Consider the following 21,922-nt stretch of genomic DNA (forward strand, 5'->3'; position numbering starts at 1 on the left):
CTGAGACTGCCCGCCCAGGTGCCCAGGGAGCCGGAGACCCCGCCCCACCACCGTGGGTCGCCGAGGAGCAGCGGCCATTCATGCCAGCCAGCTTCCCCGGCAGGAAGCGAAGAGGCCCCGGGGCTGGCAGGCAGGCCAGGCTGGCACCCCTGGGAACTGGGAGGGGGCGCTGGGAACTCCAGCACCCTGTGCTTGGTATCTGTTGTGAGGCCAACACGAGCCGGATCGTAGAACCAGGCAGAGACGGGATACACAAGGAAGGTGACAGCTTGGTGCATGGCTATAGCCAAAAAAAAAAAAATCAAAAAAAAATTTAAAATCCAGTAACCAATCCAACAGTGTTTAAATAGAGAATGCCCCGCGCAAGTACAGATTCCTGGAGGCAGAGCCCCAGGACGAAGCTGGGGGCGGGGCAGGGGTGGAGCCGAGCCAGGACGTGGTCTCAGGGGGGTGGGTGGCTGGAGCGAGCTCCACCTTGAGCCTGGGGGCCGGATCTTGTACCCCGGGGAAGGATCTGTAGCGGAGGCCACCCCGCACTCGCAGCTACATGGGGCTTGGGGTCCCCCGGGTCCGCCCCCACTGCAGTTCCGCTACTCCGCGTTTCGAGTCGGTCACAATGCCTGGTGCAAACACAAGAGGCGGGCCAGCGGGACGAGGCACGAGGCACATGCCAGGCCCTCCGGGGGGGCCCCCCCGGGCTCTTCTTGACCCCCATGATTTTGTCCCAGAGACGCTGGGCCACGTCTGGAGACACTTCCATCTTCTGCCCAAACACAACACATCAGCGACGTTCCACCGTCCTTTGACGCGTCCTGCCTCTCAGTCCTGGGCGGGCCCAGCTTTGTCCCCAGCTGATGGTGGCCCCGTCCACCGGGGACAGTGCATGCAGCCACCGGCGCCACGGCCCGCGGTCCTCGTGCTTGAGAACCGCAGCAAGGGAGGGGGAGCACCAAGCGCTGCTGCCGAGCGGGGGTCCACATCGTTCATTCAACCACCCAGCAGATATTGAGCGCCTGCTGTATGCCAGGCCCTGCTCCAGGAGTGAAGGGCACAGCAACGACCCAGAGAAAGAAAAATCTCTGCTCCTGGGGATTGCGGAGGTGACAGGTCACAGTCAGCAAAATGTATAACACATCGGAGGGAGGTGAATGTCATGGGCGGAAATGCAGCCAGGAGTTGGGGCGGGGGGCGGCGGGCAGGTCGGGGCTGCAATGTCAGGGTCAGAGAAAGGCCTCCCCAGGGAAGCAGGAGTGGCATTTGAGCAGACATGCAGGTGAGGCCAGGTGTCTTGTGAAACTTGGAAGGGGGGAGGGGCATCAGGGCAGAGGGAAGGGCCTGTGCGAAGGTCCCAAGGCCACGCCCAGCGGGGCACAGGGGATGGGGAGGCCAGACAGGTGGGCCGGAGTACGAGAGGGAGAGAGAGGAGGTGAGTCCCCTGGGCAGGGCGTTGCAGGTACCTGGAAGGTGTGCTGGGGACTTTAGCTTTTACTCCAGGATGGAAGATCTGCCTGGAGGGAGGGAGGGTAATCATTAATGAACCTCCATCCTGCTGAGAGGTCCACATGGCATTGGGGATGGGGACCTCTGAATCTGCTTATCGCTTGTCCAGCTGTTTAAAGAATGTGGTGTGGCCGAGGCCTGGGGGAGGAGATGTGGGTGCCGGGCTCGCTCTGCACCTGGCACTGCCCCGCCCCGTCCCGCCCCCCCTCCCCCCACCCCCCGCCTTGCCATTTCAGGGGAAGGTGAAACCGGCCCCAGCTCTGCTACTCGAAGGTTGTCTCTGAGCCTGGCCAGCTCACCAGGGAGCACGGGGGGAGGGGGGGAAGGGGCGGACGCACACCTGTCTCAGCAGGTAGAAACAGCGACCTTTAGACCCCTCAGACTTGTTTTGTTCTCAAACATACAGAAAAGTGTAACCAGCGACAGGGCCAGCCCCTCTCGGTCACTTCCTACCCCGAAACGGAGCCCCAGGCAGCCCTGAAGCATCATCGATTCTTCTGTGGGCAGGATCGCTGCCTTCCGTGAGGCGGCCAGGGATGGTACGCCCCGTTCCCCTACTGGGGGGCATTTAGGTGGCTTCGTTTTTGGTCGTTATGACTAGAGCTTCAAGGAACATGCTAGAACTGGCCTTTGGAGAGCACAGCTCGTTCCCCTTGGGCATCTACCTGTCAGAGACTGCAGGGTGCAGGGTGAGCACCCAGGTCTCCTGGGGCGGCCGCAACCAGTGACCACAAACCGGGAGGCTTAAAACAACAAGAAGACGTTGCTCACATTCTGGAACCCGGAAGTCTGAGATCGAGATGTCACAGGGCTACATGGCCCCCAGAGGCTCCAGGGGAGGGTCCTTGATGCCTCCGCCACCTCTGCCAGCTCTGAGGGGTGGGGGGGCTCCAGCAGCCCCGGACTTGAGGCCGCGTCGCCCCGGTCTCTGCCTCCATCGTCACGTGGTGCCTGCTCTGTCTCTTACGAGGACGCTTGTCATTGGTTTCAGGGCCACCCGGATAATCCAGAACGAGCCCATCACGACAGTCCGAGTCACACCTGCACAGTCCCTTTCCCCTAACAAGTTCCCAGCCGTAAGTTCTGGAGACTGGGACGTGGACATAGCTATTGAGCCTACTATCGTGACTCGCGTTCGCCTACAGCAGACGCGGCCGACCTGTCGCTCATGCCCACGTCAATGGGAGGACGACGGTCCGGGGCTTCCCGCATCCCTCTGAGTGGACGCGTGTCCTGTGGGTCAGGGTCTGCTACAGGGTCAGCGAGAGAAGGGCAGGCAGATGATGGGGGGGTGTGTGTCTGCAGAGAATTAGAAATAATAAAGCATGAGTGACCTGAGAGCTGGCGCTCGGAAATACTGCTGAAAACAGTCTTTCCTGGGAGGAAAGAAACAGCCGCTGTTTTGCTAACACGGACGCGCGTCTCAGACGCGCTCATTTTCATTACTCTTTCATGAGCATCGCCTGCGGGAGGTTCGCTTTGGAGAATCCCCCAGCTCTCGACGCGGGGACGCAGCCAGCCCCGCGTGCTTCTTGGGCGGGGACGCTCCCGTCCGTACACGTTCTGGTCACTCTGGGCCATGTTTCCGTCTCTAACCCAGAGGGGGCCCTGAGTATTCCTATGGGGCCACGGCAAGTAATTCAAAAAGAGCCTGGGACTGTGAAGAGGAGAAAATGAATTTGGAGTCACTCTGTTTCCGCCACGCTACGTGACCCTGTCGAGGAGCTTTTATTCCCGTGTCCATGGAAAACAGCGAAACGGTGTAATATTTTTGCTTGGCGAGGGCACACGTTAGTCCTGAACCACCGTCCTGGATTCGAGCATCTTCAGAATTTGCGGTCTTCTACTCTCTCTTCAGATGGTTCGATCGCTTCAAAGCTAAAGGGCAAAGCCACGGGGTGTTTACTGCGTTTGTCATAAGATCGTCACTGGAAATGGTGTCGCCACAGAGAGAGATCGGGCTAGGGAAGGCACTGCTCAGGTGGCCATCCTACCTGCCGGAGGAGACCCTGTGCTGGCCCCTCCCCAGAGCACGCGCCTCATCTCAGCTTGAGAGTAGGTGGCAGGGCCCTAGACCCCCCACTCCTCAACATAGAAAGGCAGAGGGCGAGCGGCGAGAGGCTCGGAGCCTTAGGTGGGTGCTGGCGTAAGGGTGCGTTCTCGAGGAGGGCAAGCCTGGGCAGGAAAGGCGTGTCTTCGAAGGCCCAAGCGCAGGGCCCTTGGGGGCTGTAGGCGGCACTGGGTGCCCTGACTCCCTTCTCCCCCCCCATCGTGCCACTAGGGGGCGCCCGGGACCCACACTTCCTTCCAGAATTGTGCCACACTTTGCCGGGGGAGTAGGGGGAATTCTCCAGCATCGGCAGGAGATGACAGGGCTGGGACAGCCCAGGGACTGCTGGCCCCTGGCATACAGTAGGCGCTCAATAAATACCTGGGGGAGGAATGCATGAATGATGGCGGGGGAAAGGGAAGGAACCAGGAAGTGTGATTCCCACGGTTGGAGTCCGCCAGGGCCGAAAGGGTACTTGCAGATGGGGAAACTGAGGCTGGGGGGGGCGGGAACTGTCGTCCGCAAGGTCAGGGGCTGAGCCCATCCAGGCCTGAGACCCCCACACGGTGCACCACTCACCCACTGCCAGCATCCTTGCCCCAGAGAAAAAACCACGATGATACGGAAGATGATACAGTCCCAAATGGCGGCGCGAGCCACCCTAGCCAGGATGGGAAGGTGGAAGGTGACCTCTCAGGGGCGCCCCTTGGGGAGGCTGCCGGGCCACCCCACAGTGTCCTGCTGTAGAATAGGAGAATCTGCCCAGATCACAGGACAGGGGCAGGCAAGGCCGGGGACTGACAGCCTCCTCCCCTGGGGGGTCCAAGATGGATTTGAGGCCCTGGAGTGGGCATGTTTACCCCCCCACACACCGTTTCCCATCCTCGTATGTTCCCTGTCCCCACCCCCCACCCAGGGTCAGACATGCTGAGGGGAGGTGGGGACTGGACCAAGAGGAAGAGGGGAGAGGTATGTGAGGTCACACGTGTGCACCCGATGGCCAGTGCATCCCACGTCTCAGTGGCCGAGAATGAACCCCCCCGGAAGCGTTGAAGCTGTCAAGGCTGCCTCGGAACATCCCAGCAGCCAGAGCAGAAGGGAGCCGCCTGAGACAGTGCACGGTAAGGTGTGTCTTCTAGGGGGCGTGCCTGTTTGTGACATGACGGCGTGTAGGTAAGGGCCAGCTAGAAGACAGCACAGAGTGTCGCGATCTCCAGCAGCGACGAGTGAGAGAGGGAATAAGTTAAAGAGGCCATTCAATGTGTCCTCAGCAGTTCCTGCCCGCTCGTGACAGGGGACCTGACCACGCGCAGAAGCGTCTTAAGTGTGTGTGAGGGAGAGTCACATAGCCGTGGGTGGGAGATGTCGTCGAGCTTCCTGGAAGCCAGGGCAAGAGGGGAAATAGGTTGAGTTCGAGCCTGGTCATGCACGTCTTTCCTCCTGTGAGTGGTGGCCGGGGCGGGCCTCGCCTCGGGGCTCAGACAGGGCAATGACGGGCGGCCAGGCGAACACGGCTTTCCTCCGCGGGGCTCCAGGGCCGGGCGTAGCCAGCGTGGGGCAGCAGCAGCCGGTCCTGAGTGCCATCGGGGCTGACGAGGCGCCGGGCGGCCAACAGGTACTCTCGATGGAGGGCCAGTGGAGGGCAGGGGCAGCGGCCCGGTGCCCACATGTACTCGAGGGCCTGCAGTGGCGAGCGGTTTTTGTAGACGAGCTGCACACGCACCTCATAGCGGGTCTCCTGGGCCTGGCGGAGGCGGCCCAGCACGTGAGCCCGAAACACTGTGGGCAGGGTGGTGCCAGGGCTAGTCGCTGCTCCAGCTGGACACCTATCCCTGCACCCCATTGCCAGACAAGGGAACTGGGGATCGGGTGGGGCATGGGGGGCCCTGGGGGCTGGGGTTAACTGGGGTCAGGGTCAGGTCAGAGATCCACGAGGACTTAAGGGATCTACTTAGAGCAACGGGTCCGATGACAGTCACATTAGGCTTAGAAAGAGGAGTCAAGTTGGAGTCGAGAAGTCGAGGGTAAAGTCAGATCAGGGTCAGAGGTCAGCAGGACAGGAGCCAAGTTCAGGTCAGTTAGGGGCCAAATGAGAGTTGGGGAACAGGGGTCTCTCACCAAAGTCGCTGCCGCAGTAGTGAAGCAGGCGGTGGCATGACCATGTAAGTGTCCAGGCAGGGCGGGCAGGGGTCTGTGGGGGCGGGGGGGCTGGGGGTGCAGTCAGGCACAGGTCTCACCACCTGCTTGTCCCCACCCTGGCCGCCTCACCACCTGTGGTGGGGTCGGGAAGGATCTGTGGGGGGTCCGAGCGGGGCTGAGTGGGTCTCAGAGGCTGAGGCTCCACCTCCCGAGGCTGCGGCTGCCGCAGGGACCAGCCCAGGGCCTGTGTCTGCTCCTGGAAGGGGCCGTAATGTTCTCGAGGGAGCCAGAACTCAAACTCAATGCCGGGGTTGGGCTCCTGCAGGAGGACCTGGGGGGCGGGGGGCGGGGATGTGGCACGCTAGAGAGCCGCTTAACTCCATGGGCCAGCCTCCCGGCTCTGACCCCAACCCCGGCCTCCCCTAGATCCTTCGCCCCTCCCCTCCCCGCGCCCCGCCCTCCCCTGGAGGCCCAGCTCGCACCTGCAGGAGTAGGTCCTGGGAGGTGGGCCCAGCCGCACGCAGCGTCTCCTCGGCCCCTGCGGCGCGGGTGTAGACCACGCGGGTGCCCGCTGCCTCGTAAGTCCCGGGCGGGCTGACCGCCCAGTTCCCGTTGAGCACGTAGTGCCCGTCTCCCGCCATCAGCGCTGAGGGAGAAGGGTCAGCCCTGGCTCCCTGCAACGGACCCCTCCCACTTCCCGACCCCGGCGTCCCCCTCTCCAGGCCTCAGTCTGCAGACTGCACCCGGCGTCCCCCAAGCCCCACCCCGCGATACCCAGGTGGTTACGGCTCCGGTGAGCGGCACGGATGTGTCTGGCGCCCTTTGGGATCAGGGTCACGTTCCAGTACCCCGCGAAGGTTCCTGGGCAGGAGGGAGGGAGGTGTTGGGGCGAGGGTAGGGGCGCATCTGAGGGAAGTTTGAGGATTAAGAGACACCGTGGGTAAGGAGGTTAGCTATGGTCTTGGCACCCCCAAATTGCTCCACAAACGTTTGCGGTGATGATCGCTTAAGTGTGGCAGTGGGAGTTAAAACCCCATCTGTTCTGGGGAGGGCGGGACAATCTGGCAGTGACCAATCAGAATGATGAATCATAGGGGGCTGGGCCGCAGACTGCCCAATCAGCGCGGGCCTTCGCTTCCGCCCCGGCTCCTTAAAGGGCCGGCTATGGGGGACAGGCGAGGATGGGACGGGCGGTCACCTGCGTCACGGAACACGCGCTGCACCAAGAGGCACGAGTCGTTGGCGCCGCCGCAGCGGCCGCAGCGGTCCTCGCGGGCGTCCGAACCCATCAAACCGTCGCAGCCGGCGCTCTAAAGGGGCCGGGAGGGCGCAAGTCACAGACTAGCCCCGCCCCCGCCCGGGGCGGTGTCTTGGGAGGGGGACAGGGCTCCGAGCATCAGGGGCGGGGCTTAGGGACAAGGGTATAAAAGAAATGGGGCCTGGGAGTAAAAGGGCGGGTCAGGAGGGCGGGGCCTACAGGAGAGGGAGGGGCTTTGGAACTAAAGGGAATTGGGTTTGGGGACGGGGCCTGGAGAGAAGAGGCTGGGCCTGGATGGAAGGGAGCGGGGCCTAGGGAAAAGGGCGGTACTAGGAAGGTAAAAAAACTGGAGCCCGAGAGTAAAAGGGTGGGCTCCAGAGAAACTTGGGGTGGAGACTGTGGAGGGGCAGGGCCCCGTGAAGGCGCGGCAGGTGGGAGGCGCGGGGCAGGGGCTTGGAGAGAGAGGGCTAAAGGAAGGAGGTCGGCCGGCAGGGCCAGCGGGAGCGGGGCGGGGTCTGGCGAGTCCTTACGAGGCAGCGGCCGGCCACGCAGAGACCCTGGCCACCCTGGCTGCAGGGCGTGCCGTCCAGGACGCGGCCAAAGCTGTGGTAGAAGGCGTGCCCCACGGCCAGGCAGTTGAGGTCACACTGGTTGGGCGCTGGGGGCCGGAGGAGTGAGTGGGCCAGGGGTTCTTGTATCCTAGTTCCAAACCCCGTCCCGCCAGGCTCCCCCAGAAAGCCATTGACTCGGGCAGATGAGGCCGAGACTCAGCCAAAACCACACGTCAAGGCTGAGCGGAGCCAAGACTGGATTTATGAGTTCTGCCTCCAGCTCCCCGGCTGGCACTGTCCCAGGCAAGGATCCTGGGCCTGCAGCATGCATGCATGCAGTCAGTCATTCACCTCACATCCTAATATCGGAATTCCTTACTGTGATCCGTGATCGACCTCGTTTTCTATTCTTCATTCATTCTTTCATTCGTTCATTCCGCAATCAATGAACACCTACTATTTTCCAGACGGAGTTCTAGGCCCGGCACTGGGTAGAACTCACTCGGCACCTGGGCACTGCACCCAGCAGGTGCCCGATAAAAAGCGTCCACGGCTGACTGCGACCCGCACAGCCTGGGTGTGTCTCTGGCCCTTGCCGGGACTCAGTTTCCCCCTCTGCCTGGCAGCAGGGTACAATGGGCACAGGCCCCTGGCCTCGATCCCTGCTTCTCCTGCTCTGCTCCCAACTCCCCGAGACTGGCTGGCAGATCCTGCCTGGAATGCAGCCCCAGCTGGCTCTAGCAGGCCTCTGCAGGGGTGGTGGGTTTCTTCCAATTCATAGGGCAAAGAGAAAAAAACAAAAAACCAAAAAAAAACCCAAGAGGTTGACGGATGGAACTTTCTCCATTCCAGGCTTTTCTTATCTGTGTCTGCCCCCACCGTGGTGTCTGAAGCTGCCCGTCTTTCTTAAATCTGGAGGCACACTGCCCCGGGCACACGGTTACATAACTCGCTATTTTCAGCTGAATGCGGCGACATTTCCTGCTACCGGGGTGAGTCTGAGAACTGCTGGCCTCTGCTACAGCTCCGAGGGAGTCCTCTGCCTGGTGCTGGACTCTGCAGAACAGACACTGCCTCCCTCTGGCCCTGCGACACGCCTCACACACACTGTCACTTCACCAACTCCTACACATCCCTCAAAGGCCAAGTGCTACTGTCCTCTCCTCCCTACGACCCTCCAAGCCCCCACATCTCCCTGAGAGACCAAGAACTGTGTCTGGACCAACGGGCGGGCAGGCTACTCACCGCCATAGAAGGGCACCCATTGGTAGGTCTTCTGGGGGCTCAGGACAGGGTGGCCATTGTACAGGGCACACTGGAGGTCTCGGAAGGGCACGGCCCCTGGGGGACAGTTCTGGGGACAGAGATGGGTGCGTCAGAAGCTGGGACAGCCTCGGAGGAGCCCAGAGAAGCTGGAAAGGGGGCAAACATATTTGGGGGCATTACAGGGGGAGCAAGACCGAACTTACTGGCAACTGACAGAGGCGGTACTCGTGAGGGTCGCCCCAGCACAGCTGTTCCCCCGGAAACCTACGCGGAGCGGGGCGGCCACCTTGCAGTCAGGCCCTCCAGGAACCCCCGCCCCAGAGCCCGCGCACACCCTCCGCCCCGCCAACCCTACCCACATTCCAGCTGGATCAGTGGGATTAAAAGGCACAGCATGTGTGGGCAGGCAGAGGGTGCGGCCAGGGGCTGGGCTGGGCTGGCGGGGATGGCGGGGGGGGGGGCTGACCAAGGGCCCTCACGGGCCGCCCCTTGGCTCCCCGCTCCCCACTCACTGGATGCAGCCAAGCTTACACGGAGAGTCCCCGCCCACAGGAGCTGGAACAGTGGCTCCAAGAACTTCATGAGTCCACTGCCTGGACCTACTTGGGAGAGAGTCAAGTCAGCCTGGAGCTGGGACGCCAGGGTGTGTGAGGGGTTGGAGGGGCTGGCAACCCCGCACGGCCGGTCCCCAAGCCTGGTGTCCCCCCGCCTCATGTTCCCCTTTACCTGAGCGCTGCCCCGCAAACCACAATTCAGGAGGGTCCACAGCAGAAGCAGGAGATCCCAAAGGGGGCGGGGCCTGCGGGGCAGAGGGTTTCTCTGCAGTGGGGGCGTCAGGAGCCCAGCTCTGCCCTGACCTAAGACTTCTTTCTCATCTCTGAAAAATGGGGTGATAATACAGCTCCCCCCCGCCCCCCGTACAGGAAAGCTGTGAGGGGTCTGTCGGATCAGGTAAGAAAAATGAGTCACAGAGCCTGGTGTGGTAACAGAGTTCAAAGAATTATTATTATTGGTCGTTTATCGTCCTGTTATGCACACAGTAGGTGCCTGATCCGTGTCAGATGACAGAACGGATCATTCCAAGATAGCGCAAGGTGTGTCTCCAGGGTTGGGGCCCCTCACCGCTCTCCCCACCGTCACGGCTTCTACCTTCCTGTGTGGCCAGGGGCCAGCCACTCTGCTCCCCCTGGGCTCAGTTTCCCCATCTGTGCAGTGGGGACTAGCTGGGGTCAGTCCAGGGCTCTGAGACCTTGCAGAGGGTGTGGCCAGCGGGGGCTGGGTCAGCTCCCAGGCCCTCAGCAGCAGGGAGCCCCCCGACTGGGGAGGGGCAGCGAGGGGCGACCTGGCCCTGGTCCAGACGGCACCTCATGACCTCATGAGCAGAGGGTGTGGGACAGAGCAGCAGCGTGGTCTGTGGAGGGAAAGAGGCCACCGATGAAGACGACTCAGGAGCGAGGGAGGTGGCCTGGGGGCCGGGGCGGGTGACGTGGCCTCGGGTTCCCCATCTGTCAGAGGAAAGATCGCGCCGCTTGCCACTCACGCCCTCCGCGTGACCGGGACATGGACAGAGGAAGGGGGAGGGGAGCGGCTACCTTGTGAGTCCTTTCTCGGGCCAGAGCCAGGGAGCCCAGCGGTCAGAGGTGCCCAAAGGACACCCAGGACAAGCTGGAGTCCTCTGGCCCCCCAGCTCCTGGGCACCGGATTGGGAGGTGGGTGGGGCTGGTTCCTGCTGGACCCACGGCCCCTCTTGAGCCCCGGTTTCCTTGCATCTCAGGCCCTCCGGGCTCTGACATTTGGACTTGGGACACCCAGGGGTCTGGTGACGAGGTGGCTCCAGGTGCCGGAAGCCGGGGAGACCCAGGGGGGTGCCTGTCTCTGACCCGGGCTGTGCAGCCGATTGCATCTCAGCTGCTCTCTGAACCCAGCTTCCCGGCTGGCCCAGGAGGAAGTCTGGAGGGGAGAGCAGAAATTGGGGAGGGACACCCCCTCCTGACTCAGCACTGGCTCCGAAGTGGGGGGAGTGACGGAAAACGAGGGGCCGGAAGGACCACCCTTTCACTTCCCAGAGCCCCCTGAAGGAGCAAGATACTTAGACCCTGTTTAGCTGCCTTCCCGCCCGCGTGTGTTCTCAGGGCAAGCCACAGCTCTAGGCCTCAGTTTCCCCCGGGGGAAGTGGGGATGCGCTTGCTCCCATCCTGGCGATTGCTGCCTCGCCGCCACCCCGGCCCTACGGGGCCCGGGAAGGGGGAGGCGACGCCCCCGCAGGCAGTGGGGGGATAGGAAGAGGGACTTACCGGCCACGTCGAGCCGAGGCGGCGCGTCCGGGCTCCCCCGCGGTCGCGGGGCGAGCGGAAGCGGCGCGGAGGGGCGGTGGAAGCCGGGGCGGCCCCGCCCACCCGGCCTCCCGGGGCGCGCCCAGGCCGGGGTCCAGAGGGGCGGCGGCCGGTGCGCCCTTGCGCACGGATCTGCGGCATGGGACTGCCTCGCGCCGGCCCGGGGCCCCCCAGAACCGCGGTCCGCTGTCCCAGAGTCCATGTCCCGATGACCTTGGGGGGGCCGAGGGCGGGGGAGCCGCGCGGGGACGGGCCGCCCCTACCCCCGCCCCAGGGCTGCTATTCCGGGCGCCGCGCTCAGAGCCCGGGAATGTGCGCCAAGAGAGGTCGCCCTGCCCCCTCCTTCTGCGAGTCCGGGGCGCTGCCCCCTCTCCACCGACGCCCAGATCGCGTCCCCGCGAGGGTCCCCTTTCCCGGTCACCACCCCTTCCTCGGGTCCTTCCCTCCCCACCTCCCTCAAGGTCACCCTAGTCAGAAACCGGCGCGCCTGGGTTCTGCTCCTGGGATTCCCGCCCGAGGTCCCGGCCACCCCCAGCGCGGGGCCCCCAGCGTCCTGGGGAGAAGCTCAGCCCCGGGGGTCGGGCGTGGGGCTCCGGGAGCCCCCTCCCGGCGCGCACATTCCCGGGCGCTGTTGTCACCAGAGGACGCGCCCCACCCTGCCTCCCGCCCTCCGCGCCAGCCCCCACCCCCCGCACCCCGGGCAGCGAGCAGCAGCTCTGGAGCCAGACCCGAGTCCACCGGGTCCCCATGCTGCGCGGCCGTGGCCCCACCCTCTCCGACCTCAGTTTCTCCGCTAGGGCGATGGGGCCGGCAGGGGTCTCCACCGGACACTTCCAGAAGGACCTCAGCTCTGCGCGGACTGGCGAGTGCAGGATCACCCCAGGGCTACCAGCACCCCATTTCCTGTGCGTTGTCCCCGCCTCACTCGGGGACGCAGCAGGCCTCCTGCCCCGCCCCTCTCCTCTCTGTTGCCCATAGGGCTCCCTGGGCGGCGTGGCGAGGACATGGAGCACCAAGGGGGTGATGAGTGGACTGCCCATCCGCTCCCATGGGCTCAGCCAGACTCCTCTTGGGCGCCCCCCTCCTCCTGGAAGCTCACTCTGGGGGTCTCTCGGCCTGAGCACAGGGAGAGGAATCGCGGGTCCAGGTGCGCCTGCCCTCCAGCCTGCAGCAGCTCGGAGCCCGGCCACCCCATGCCACTCCTTCAGTCAACGTTTATTGAGCACCTGCTATGTGCCAATACCGTGGTGACCCAGCCGGTCAGGCCCCTCGGGAAGGTACAACCACACCTGTGATCAGGGCGCTGTAAGGAAATGGCCCAGGCTGGCGAGAGGGGGGAAGTTGGGGGGGGATCTCTGCTGGGCGGTGACCGCCCTGGCAGAAGGGCTGCCCTGCCAAGGCCCTGGGCTGGAGGTGCGTGCAGTGGGTGGAGGCCTGAGACGGGGAGGGATGAGGCAGAGCCCTAGAGGCAGGAGGGGTGCTGGCCGCCGACAGGCAGCAGAGGGCGGGGTCCTGGGCAGGGCTGAGCCAGCTGCGGGTGGCTCCCAGCTGTCTGGGAGTGGAGTCTTCGGGAGTGGCTGACAGTCCCCTGGGGGAAGGTGCTGGGAAGAGGAGAGGCCGGAGCTTGGCCCAAGCAGCTGGTGAAGGGAGGTGCCCCCTTTTACTGAGGGGGACAGGCTGGGGGTGGCAGGGCGAGTCCAGCGGTCACTTCTGGACAGGTCCAGGGTCCCAGGGAAGAGGCTGAAAGTCCAGGGGTCGTGTCCGGCTGGAGATGGCCACGTGGGCGTCCTCGGCACATGGGGGTGTTTAGCATCATGGGTGACATCACAGGTCACAAGTGCGGACAGAATGGGGTGGGGAGGAGGGGGTGTGGGTGTCGCTCCCTGAGGCTGCACAGGGCTGGCGGGAGGGAGGCGCCGTGTGTGAGGGCAAGACGAGGACGTGGACCAGTGGACTGGCCTCGGTGGACGCAGTCGTGACCTTGGTGAAGTTGAGCCCTGCTCAGACAGGCTGGAGAGAGGACGGCGGGACAGGGAGAGGCCATGGCGAGTGAGCACCCTCCGCTGAGCACTGACTGTGGATGCCTGGGCACTGCGGCCTGGGCGGCAAGAGAAATCAGTCGGGCTTGACCCGGGGACTCCGCAAAGTGCACAGCTGTGTCCCCCTCACAGGGGCCTTGTGCCCCGCGCTGCAGGCCATGGTGCTTTGCGGGGCATGCATACAGATAGCACTGTCTGCATGTGTTCCTTGAGGGGCGTGTGCTCCTTGCGGGGCGTGCATACGGACGGCACTGTCTCCCACAAGGAGCACATGCAGCAGGCGTCACGCTCTGTAGGGAATGTATGCAGCAGGCACTGCATCCTACAGAAATGCGCACAGCGCTACAGGGAGTGCACCCAGCAGGCACTATATCCTGGAGAGTGCACCCAGCAGGCACTGCATCCTGCAAGGAGGGTATACAGAAGGTTCTTCCCAGCAGGCATTATACTCTGCAGCTAGCGTATGCAGCTGGTACTGAGTCCTGCAGCGAGTGCCTACAGCAGGCACCACCGCCTGAATGGGGGCCCTGGCGCGTGTGGGGTCACACAGTAGCAATGCGGTGAAGGTGCGGGGTCCTGGGCCCGCCCCCGGTCTTTGTCTCTCCTGGGTCTCCGGCCCGTACCTGTCTCTGCCGGACTGGGCAGGCTCCGGAGGGCGGGGCCTGCAGTTGGGCTCAAGACACCTGGAACAGGTGAGGTGGGTGGCTGTGTGGCTCAGACTCCAGGTCGGGTGGCATCTAGGCCCCCCACCTCATGCCCTGGCCTGGGCCTCGGCCCAGGGTTGGCTGGACTCCTCCGCCCTGAGTTTTAGCCGGGATCCTGCCTCCCCACCGAGGCAGGGCCGGGCCGGGCCGTGATGCGTGAGTACACATGGCTCCCAGGGGAGGTGGGTCGTCTAGGATCCTGCTCCCTCTGTAGTCTCATGGCCTTGGGGCTCAGGAAATGTCCCCAAGTGGACCCTGTGGCCCCCTCATGCCTCCTCCCCCAACTCCCTGTGCCTCCCGTGATCCCAGGGACCTGGACGTTTCAGCGTCCTGAGCTGACTGGGCAGGCGGGGTCCTGGAGCTGTCCAGACATTGCTGGGCATGAGCACAGGGAGAGCAGGAACTGGGACCCACTATGGCCAGGGTCACCCACGTGAGCTGAGAGAGCTGCCGCAGAGCCATGAGAGGCAGGAAGCAGAAAGGGCCAGATTTCTGAGACCAGTGCGTGAGTCCCTGGATCGAGCTGTACCTGAAGCCGCTCGCCTGGTGTCATTTCACTTGAGAACTCTGGATTTCCATGACATCTATTCAGGAGGTCCCCAGGGATGGGAAGCAGTGTCCTTACAAAGCATCGCCTTCACTCCAGACAGGTCCTGCTTCTCACGCCACTGGCCCCACTGACTGCAAGTCACCCCTGCCTTGGGGACTCCCAGATCTAACGTGACACTCCCAACTGCCCCCCGTGAGAGCAATCCTCACCCCCCACTTTATGGGTCAAGACGTTGAGGGGCAGAGGGACCAAGTCACAGGCAGCGAGACTCAGAGGGCCTGGGACGACTTCCTAGCCACATCTGAATGGGTGTCCCAAGCCTCTCTGGGTGCGGGGTACAGGGAGGGCTTGCCAGGCTGGACCTGGAGCATGAGGGGGATGGGCCAGAGTACAGTAAGGAAGGGAGTCAGCTTCGAGGCCACAGAGGGGCAGGGACGGTGACCCAGAAATGGCAAGTCGTCTAATGTAGGGGTCCCTGGCTTGTGTGGCACCAGGGACTGGGGCTCCTATGAGAATCTGACGCCTGAGGCACTGGGGAGCGGCTGCAGATACAGATGCAGCTTCGCTGGCTCTCCCGCCGCTCACCTCCTGCTGTGCGGCCCGGTTCCTAATAGGCCACCGACCGGACAGGTACCGGTCTGCGGCCCCGAGGTTGGGGACCCCGGGTCTAAGGAACTGTGAGATGAAAAGAGTCAAAAAAAATCAAGCACGGTATGATGCCATTTATATACAGGAGAAAGGACACATGTCACCATAAACACAGATAGGAAATGGGATGAACACCCAGCATTGCCCACGATGACCTCGGGGGGAAGTTATGGGTGACTGAGTTACTGCTGTAATGACAGGTTTGGCTTGAATTTCTTGTAATCACCTCCCAATTCTCGTGTTTTTTAAGATAAAATGTTGATTCCGAAATCGTTTCAGATTCACGGAAAGCTGCAAAGGCCCTACAAAGTTCCTGTCTACCCTCTGTCATCAGTAGGTGCAGAGGGGCCTGAGGACACGTCACCTCACGTGGCAGAAGGAACTTTGCAGACGGGTTAAGTCGAAGACGACTCTGGAGGACCAGAGAAGACGGTGGTTCTAGAAGGTGCCAATGACAGCGGCCGCTGGGAGAAGCAAGGACAAGCTTTGGAGCTGGACGAGCAGGAGCTGGCCATCACCCCCCCACCCCCAAAAAGGGCCCAGTTGGAGGCAGCACCCTGCCCCAGTCACGGGGTTTCTGGGGCACAGTGGCGGGGTGCCCTGTCCCCAGGGGCTGAGCTCACAAGTACAGACATGAAGGAGTCCACGCAGTTCAAAGAGAGGTCCCCAGAGTGGGAGGGAGTCACGTCTCACCCTGTGCCAAGGCTGAGCGCATGCCCGGCCCTGCAGGCCTCCCGCAGAGCCCTGGGGGGTGGGGGCTCCCGGCTGCCTGCGCCGTCTCTGCAAGCACCTGTGGCAGGTATTCTGAGCAAAGCTTCCCACATTTCTGGGAAATCCGCTGTGTCTGGAGAGTCAGCTCAGGCCAGGGGGAGAGTAGACTGGAGCAAATCGGGGCTGTAGCCTGGGGTGTGGGAGCTCGGGGGGCAGGCGGCCGGGCCGGGGTGCCACCTCAAGCCTCCCCAGGCTTCCAGGGCCCTGGGCGGGGGTCAGCGTGGGTGGCCGGGCAGCCCCAAGAGCCTGCCCCGTTCAAAACTGTGACCCTGTAATCAGCTCCCTACCCATGCCTTAGTTTGCTCATCTGTAAAATGGGATTTTTAGCAAGCCCCCTAAGGCTGTGTGTTTTGGGGGGAGTGGGGTAGGGAATCTAATGTGTTTTTCCTTTTTTATTGTGAAAAATGCACATAACAAACTTTACCACCCTAATCGCGGTCAAGGGCACAGCTCGGCGGCCTTAGGCACACTCACGGGTCGTGCAGCCGTCCCCAGCGTCCACCTCCAGGACTTTCTCATCGTCCCACGCTGACACTGTCCCCGTTACACACTTCCTCTCCTCCCCTCCCCTCCCCCAGCGCCCGTCACCCACCATCCGCTCTCTGTCTCCGAATCTGATTCCTCTGGGGACCTCTCGTGAGTGGGATCACACAGGACGTGTCCTTCTGTGTCTGGCTCCTGAGCAGTGTCCTCCAGGTCCACCCACGCTGCAGCAGGTGTCTGGACGTGCTTCCTGTTCAGGGTTGAATAATATTCCAGCGTGCGGATGGACCAGATCTCACCCACCTACCCGCCGCGGACACCCACGTCGTTCCCCCTCTTGGCCCCTGTGAACCGCGCTGTCGTGAGCAGCTGTGTTTTGTCATTTGAGAGTGCTGGGGGAGGTCAGTGCTCAGGCTGCAGGCTGGGAGTGGAGGCCTCCCCAGCCCGGCGCTGGAAGCTGAGCCAGGAGAACCCAGCGGGCAGCCGGGAGGGGAAGCCAGTGTCTGCCGGGGGCGTCAGCTGACCGGCAGGCTGGGGCACCCTGCCAGGAACTCTGAATTTCTGCCCCCCGCAGGAAGCCACTGGGGGTTCAGTGGGCTCAGCCGCCAGCCTCCTCCTGCCCGAGAGGCCCGGGGGGACCTTTTGGGGCGTGGGGGCTCCAGCCGCGCTGACTTACCCTGTGGCAGGGCACAACCACAGCTCAGCGCTGGCGGCTTGCTGGTGCCTTCTGGACTCTTCGGTTCTCTCATCTGTGACATGGGGCTTTGAACAGCACCGGTGTCCAGGACAAGCCACCGCCCGGAGGAGCCTGGCTTACTCATGTCCACCCCCGAAGCACCCAAGGCCCGGACTCCACCAAGTCTGGACGACCCGCTCGCAGCTGCGCCGTGCAGGCCTGGCGGAGCCTCGCGGGGTTCAGACGCCTGCAGGGGTGCTCGCGCATCCCAGGGCAGCTGTGACCCGACAACTCAGACCCACGGCCCCCAGCTGCCCGCCTTCCGCTGCACGGCACCTGCTTCTCATGAGCAGGGGACTCGCTCCTGGGTCACCGCCAGCGGCTCCTGCACCGGCCCTCGGGCCCCGGCCCCGGTGCCGAGGCCGCCCCGACAAAGGTCCCCAAGTCTTGCTCCGCCAGATGCACTGGGGCTCCACCTTGCCGTGCCAAGGGACCATGTGACAACTCAGAAGGCGCTTCCTGTCCCTGGTGGCGTGCCTGGGCCGGATTCAGAAAACTGCTCTCTGGAAAATTCCGAGGCCTGATTCCAGCCCCTTGGAGCCTGCTAACCCGGCCCCATCCGCTGCGTTATGTAACCTACGGGGATTAGTCCCCGGGGGGCCAGAGCCAGCTGCCCACCTTCAAAGCCAGCTGTCCCTTCCAGGCTGGGTAAGCGACTCGACCTCCCGGGCCTCAGTGTATTCCCCTGCAGAGTGGGGACAGGCCAGTTCCTGGGTCCCAGCATTGGAGGAAGGGCGACATGACGACACCAGGGAAGGGTCTGGAACTGGGGCTGGGCCACAGCTCACAGATGCCCCCAAGGGATTCCCGGGGCCCCGAGCCTGCCCACTTGACCTCCCATCCGACTTGAGTCACAAGTGTCCCCAAATCCTGTCCATTCTCACTGTCGAGCATCCCTCATATACGACACCTCCCAACCCGGAGCCACGGCCCCTCCTGGGTACCCGCCCCAGGCCCCATGCACCTCCCACCAGCCCCGCCCAGAGATGCCGGGCTGCCTTCTCCGCTGGTCCTTGCTGTGGCCTCCACAGCCCAGGGGGTCCAGCCCCACGGTGTCACGTGTGCTCCAGAGACTCACCTGCAGGGTGAGCCCAGGCGCATGCGCTCAGAACGACTAGACTCAGACGCCTCGGAGACAGTCCCTCTGGGCCTCGGTTTCCCGCTCAGACAGCTCGCAGCCTGGCGGCAGGTGCAAGATTGGAAGAGCCGCAGGACTAAGCCCACCAGGTTGTCGCCAGGTGGGCACGCCGGGCGACAGCGCTGCTCTTGGCGCGGCAACTCCCGCCAGCAGGGGTCGCTGCGCCGCACACCTTCCACGACTGCCGCGCCCGGCGCGTGGCCGCGCCCCCGCCCCGCGCCCCGGCCAATGAGAAGCGCGCCCGGCGACGCATCCCCCAGACCCCAGCGCCCCGAGGCGAGAGCCGAGGAACGCTGCGCCAGGGGCAGGAACCAGCCGAGGCCTCAGGAGGGAGCCCACCAGCCTCTGCGAGGAAAACGGACCGTGTTGAATGGTGGCTCTGGACCAACCCCGTGTGTCCACACTCCACAGTCCAGAGGGTGGATTTTATAAAAAATGGGCTGCGTTGCCACCAGACCTTTTACAAAAGTCAGGCCATACCAAGCAGATACTTTTCAAAGCATCTTCCCATTAGTACTGCTTAGCGCTGGTCGGGGGGGGGGGCACAAATAGCCCCCGCTGGGAAGTAAAGGGGTCGTGAACGTGTTGTTACTCTGCAAAACAGAGCGGTAAAGACGCCGTGGAGAGGCGCTTACCCAGGGTCGCAGACTTTCAGAGCAGCCTGAGTGTACTAGAGACCCCGCTGCCAAATGACCCTTGCAGTGAGCTGGGCCTCCCAGGGGTTCACTGGCAGACGGGAGACCTGAGCTTTATAATCAATATCTCATCCTTCAATCACTCCCCCCAAGTCGTCCAAAGGACGGCAGATCACCACTCAAAGTGGGACACAGGGGGTTACAGGGCCAAAATTCAACCTGGTCCCTTCTCATCCAAGAGGCCCAGGGGCTCCTTCCTGAGGCCTCTGTTCCTTCCTGCTTTTTCAATTTGATATCAGACCTCTGGACTGGAGCAGACACCTCCCTGTCCTTCACCTTTCTGCCTGGGCTGCTCGTCATGGTTTCTGTACACTCATTCAAAATTCACAAAACTCAGTCTCATACACGTGATCACACAGCTAAGAAGTGACAGAGTCAGATACAGGACAACAGGTGTCTGAAGTTTCCCAAACTGACCTCTTTCTACCAGGTGAAGGATGCCATTTTGGCTTCTTCTTCGACAAGGATGGAGGGGCACATGGGATGATGGAAGGGCGGGCCAAAGCATCCTGGGCACACTGTCTGTGGGTGGCCCTGAAGTCTGCATGAGGATACAGAGAGGAATTAGACATATTTTCTGCCCCAAGGAGCTCAATGGGACCCTGAGTGCTTGTCAAAATTATGTACCCAACTACCTGCAGAAGACTGAACATTCCCTACAAAGCCCCTGTGCATTTGCCGCAAGTGAGCAATTTCTCGGAAGTCTGCACTTTTGGCTCACACTGGACGTGAACTGAGTGTGTAATGCCAGAGCTCCCATATATATGTGTGCATATATACGAATATATATATATGCACATATATATATGGTGGTTTTTTAGAACAAAAGGCTGTGTTGCCCCCAGGTCTTTAGGGAAGGCAGGCCGTTCCAAGCACATCCGCCTTCCCGCAGGGTGGACACAGTGGGTCCCAGAGCCACAATTTTACAGAGTCCCAGTTCATCCAAGAGGCCCCGGAGCTCCTTCCCTAGGTCTCTGCTCCTTCCTGCTTTCTCAATTTGAAAAGAAACTTCTGGACTAGAGTAGTCACCTATCCCTGGTCACTTTTCTTCCTGGGATGGTCGTGGGGGTCCGTGGATGCTCATTCAAAAATAAGTAAACTAAGTCTCAGAGAGGCGATCACACGGCTAATAAGTGACAGAATCAGAGTGTGGACACAGGGGCTTCCAGAGTCACAATGCGACCTGGTCCCTTCTCATCCAAGAGGCCTGAGACCCCGGCTGTGCCCCCGCCTCCCCGTATTCTGTCCTAGCTGCTGCTCAGTACCCAGAGGCCCCGTCCTTGAACCAAGACCCCAGACACCCGATCTCAGAACCCAGAGGTCTCAGGTCGCTATACAGGAGTCGGCACCCGGCAGCCCTGATGTCACCGACAGCAGCCTCAGGGTCCCCCCAGGCAGCGGACCATGCTCTGAGAAACCCCTGTCCACCATACCGCCAGAGACTTCCTGTGCAGAATCTCTACACCGACCCCACAGGCTGCTCACTACCACCCCACAGTTCCCCCATCACGCTGCTTTAGAGTATGGGAGTTTTCCTTAAGCCTGAACCCCAACCTGTCCCCCAATCACAGACATGCCCAGAAATGCACACGGGTGCCAACGCCAGCCCCTCCTTCTCAGTTCTCACATCTCCCCGCTCCGCCCCTGCTCTGCAGTCAGAAGCTGAGGGACCCCAAGGGCAAATATGTTTCTTTACAAAACTCACAGCCCCTCCCAGCATGCGATGCCTGGGGGAGCAGGAGGCGCTGGGGCCTCACAGGCCTGAGATCCCAGGAGCATCAACCTCACCCCCAGCCACACCTGAAGGCAGGGAGGGCACAGAGGGTCAATGCTCCCTCTCCAAGGTCACGACCGCGTGTCCAGTCGGCTCATGGATTCCTGCAAAGGCCTGCAGACGGCTGTGTCTGTTTCGGCCACGTCGGCGCCTGGTGGCCAGCGCTGTGTTCTGTGACAGCGGGCATGGGCGTGGAGGGCCGTGAGGGGCCTGAAGCTGCGCGCAGCTCCGGGGCCTATTTGCTGCTCTCGGACCACCCCGGCGGACTACGGGGCAGGCGAGGGAGAGATGTGGAGTCCCGGGCTCACCTCTGACCGGTCCCTAGCCCCCAGCATTGGCCAGGCATCTCTCAGGGCCGTCACGTTCCACGGGGGTGAACTGCTGCGGCTGCGGGATGCATGAAAGGGCTCGGGCCCCCTCCCTCTGTCCCTGCCCCCTAAATCCCACTGCAACTTCTGAACCTAAGGACCTCGGAAAACATAAGGGCTCATATTTATATCAAATGACTTTGTATCTACATCGAAACCCTCGGAGGTGAATATCGTTAGTACCATCCACATGCCACAAACTGCTGCGTGTTCAAACTTGGCTCCTCCTCCCACCACCTGTGAGCACGAGGCAATTTGGCACAGGTGGTGGGGGGAGGAGCCGGGTTTGAACACGGGGCAATTTATGGCCAGAGCAGGTGCTCTTAACCAGCGTCCTCTGCGGCCCCCCCCTCCCTTCCCATCCAATGGTCTTGAAATACTCTGCACCTTGACCCCTAGAAGGAAGTCAGGACGGTGGGGACAGCGGCTTCTGGTGCTTCACGCCGCCCCGTCCTCCTCTGAGGCCTGAGGAAAGACACTCACCGTCTTGGACCCACCCCAGCTCCTGCGGCCGGGAGGCTTCCCGCGATGGCCGTAGACGCTGAGAGCAGAGGGCGGAGCTCTGAGGGACCGATGGGAGGTGTCTTCGGCCACCTCCCGCCTCACTCTCCTCCGAGGTTTAAAGGCTCCATCACGCAATTTCCCTACAAAAGACAGTTTCCCATCTCCCCTGACCTTCTGGAGGCGGTTCTTTCCGCCAGCCCAAGTTTGACCCTCTGGGGAGGGGTTCGGAGACGTCCTCGAACTCGCTGCCGGAGCTGGCGGACGAGCAGCGGCTGCGGACACTGTCCCCTGGAGGGACAAGGAGCCCGCGAGCCTCCCGCACTCACTGGCACCGTGGAACCCTCGTGCCGACGTGTGCCCCGCGCGCTCCCGCCGTCTCCCGCCCGGTGACCGGAGGAGCTGCGGTGTCGGGCGC

At 62.5% G+C, this 21,922-nt stretch overlaps 1 protein-coding gene and 2 long non-coding RNA genes across 4 annotated transcripts; 1 reads left to right on the top strand and 2 right to left on the bottom strand.

Moving 5' to 3' along the window:
* Positions 1-3,189: 3,189 nt before the first annotated feature.
* ADAMTSL5 (ADAMTS like 5) lies at positions 3,190-10,051 on the bottom strand. The gene is given in 13 exon segments (XM_039839002.1): positions 3,190-5,329; positions 5,669-5,714; positions 5,716-5,741; positions 5,822-6,020; positions 6,172-6,335; positions 6,464-6,550; positions 6,888-6,999; positions 7,478-7,605; positions 8,744-8,852; positions 8,968-9,050; positions 9,277-9,364; positions 9,491-9,563; positions 9,914-10,051. Coding segments are annotated over 13 exon segments (1,473 nt in total). The 5' UTR covers positions 9,970-10,051; the 3' UTR covers positions 3,190-5,027.
* A 1,957-nt stretch (positions 10,052-12,008) lies between these two features.
* LOC120583706 (uncharacterized) lies at positions 12,009-15,446 on the top strand. Its single transcript, XR_005647850.1, has 3 exons — positions 12,009-12,374; positions 14,404-14,560; positions 15,318-15,446. It is a non-coding gene; the product is annotated as an uncharacterized LOC120583706 (long non-coding RNA).
* LOC120583704 (uncharacterized) lies at positions 15,098-19,328 on the bottom strand. Of its 2 annotated transcripts, XR_005647849.1 has the most exons (4): positions 19,279-19,328; positions 16,969-18,207; positions 16,402-16,542; positions 15,098-15,502 (listed from the first exon to the last, which is right to left on the bottom strand). It is a non-coding gene; the product is annotated as an uncharacterized LOC120583704 (long non-coding RNA). The 2 variants fall into 2 exon arrangements; XR_005647848.1 differs by lacking the exon at positions 19,279-19,328 and having other exon boundaries at positions 16,969-18,393.
* Between the last annotated feature and the right edge of the window lie 2,594 nt (positions 19,329-21,922).

The sequence above is a fragment of the Pteropus medius genome, unplaced genomic scaffold, assembly GCF_902729225.1.
Source record: "Pteropus medius unplaced genomic scaffold, Ma_sr-lr_union100, whole genome shotgun sequence".
Taxonomy (NCBI): Eukaryota; Metazoa; Chordata; class Mammalia; order Chiroptera; family Pteropodidae; genus Pteropus; species Pteropus medius.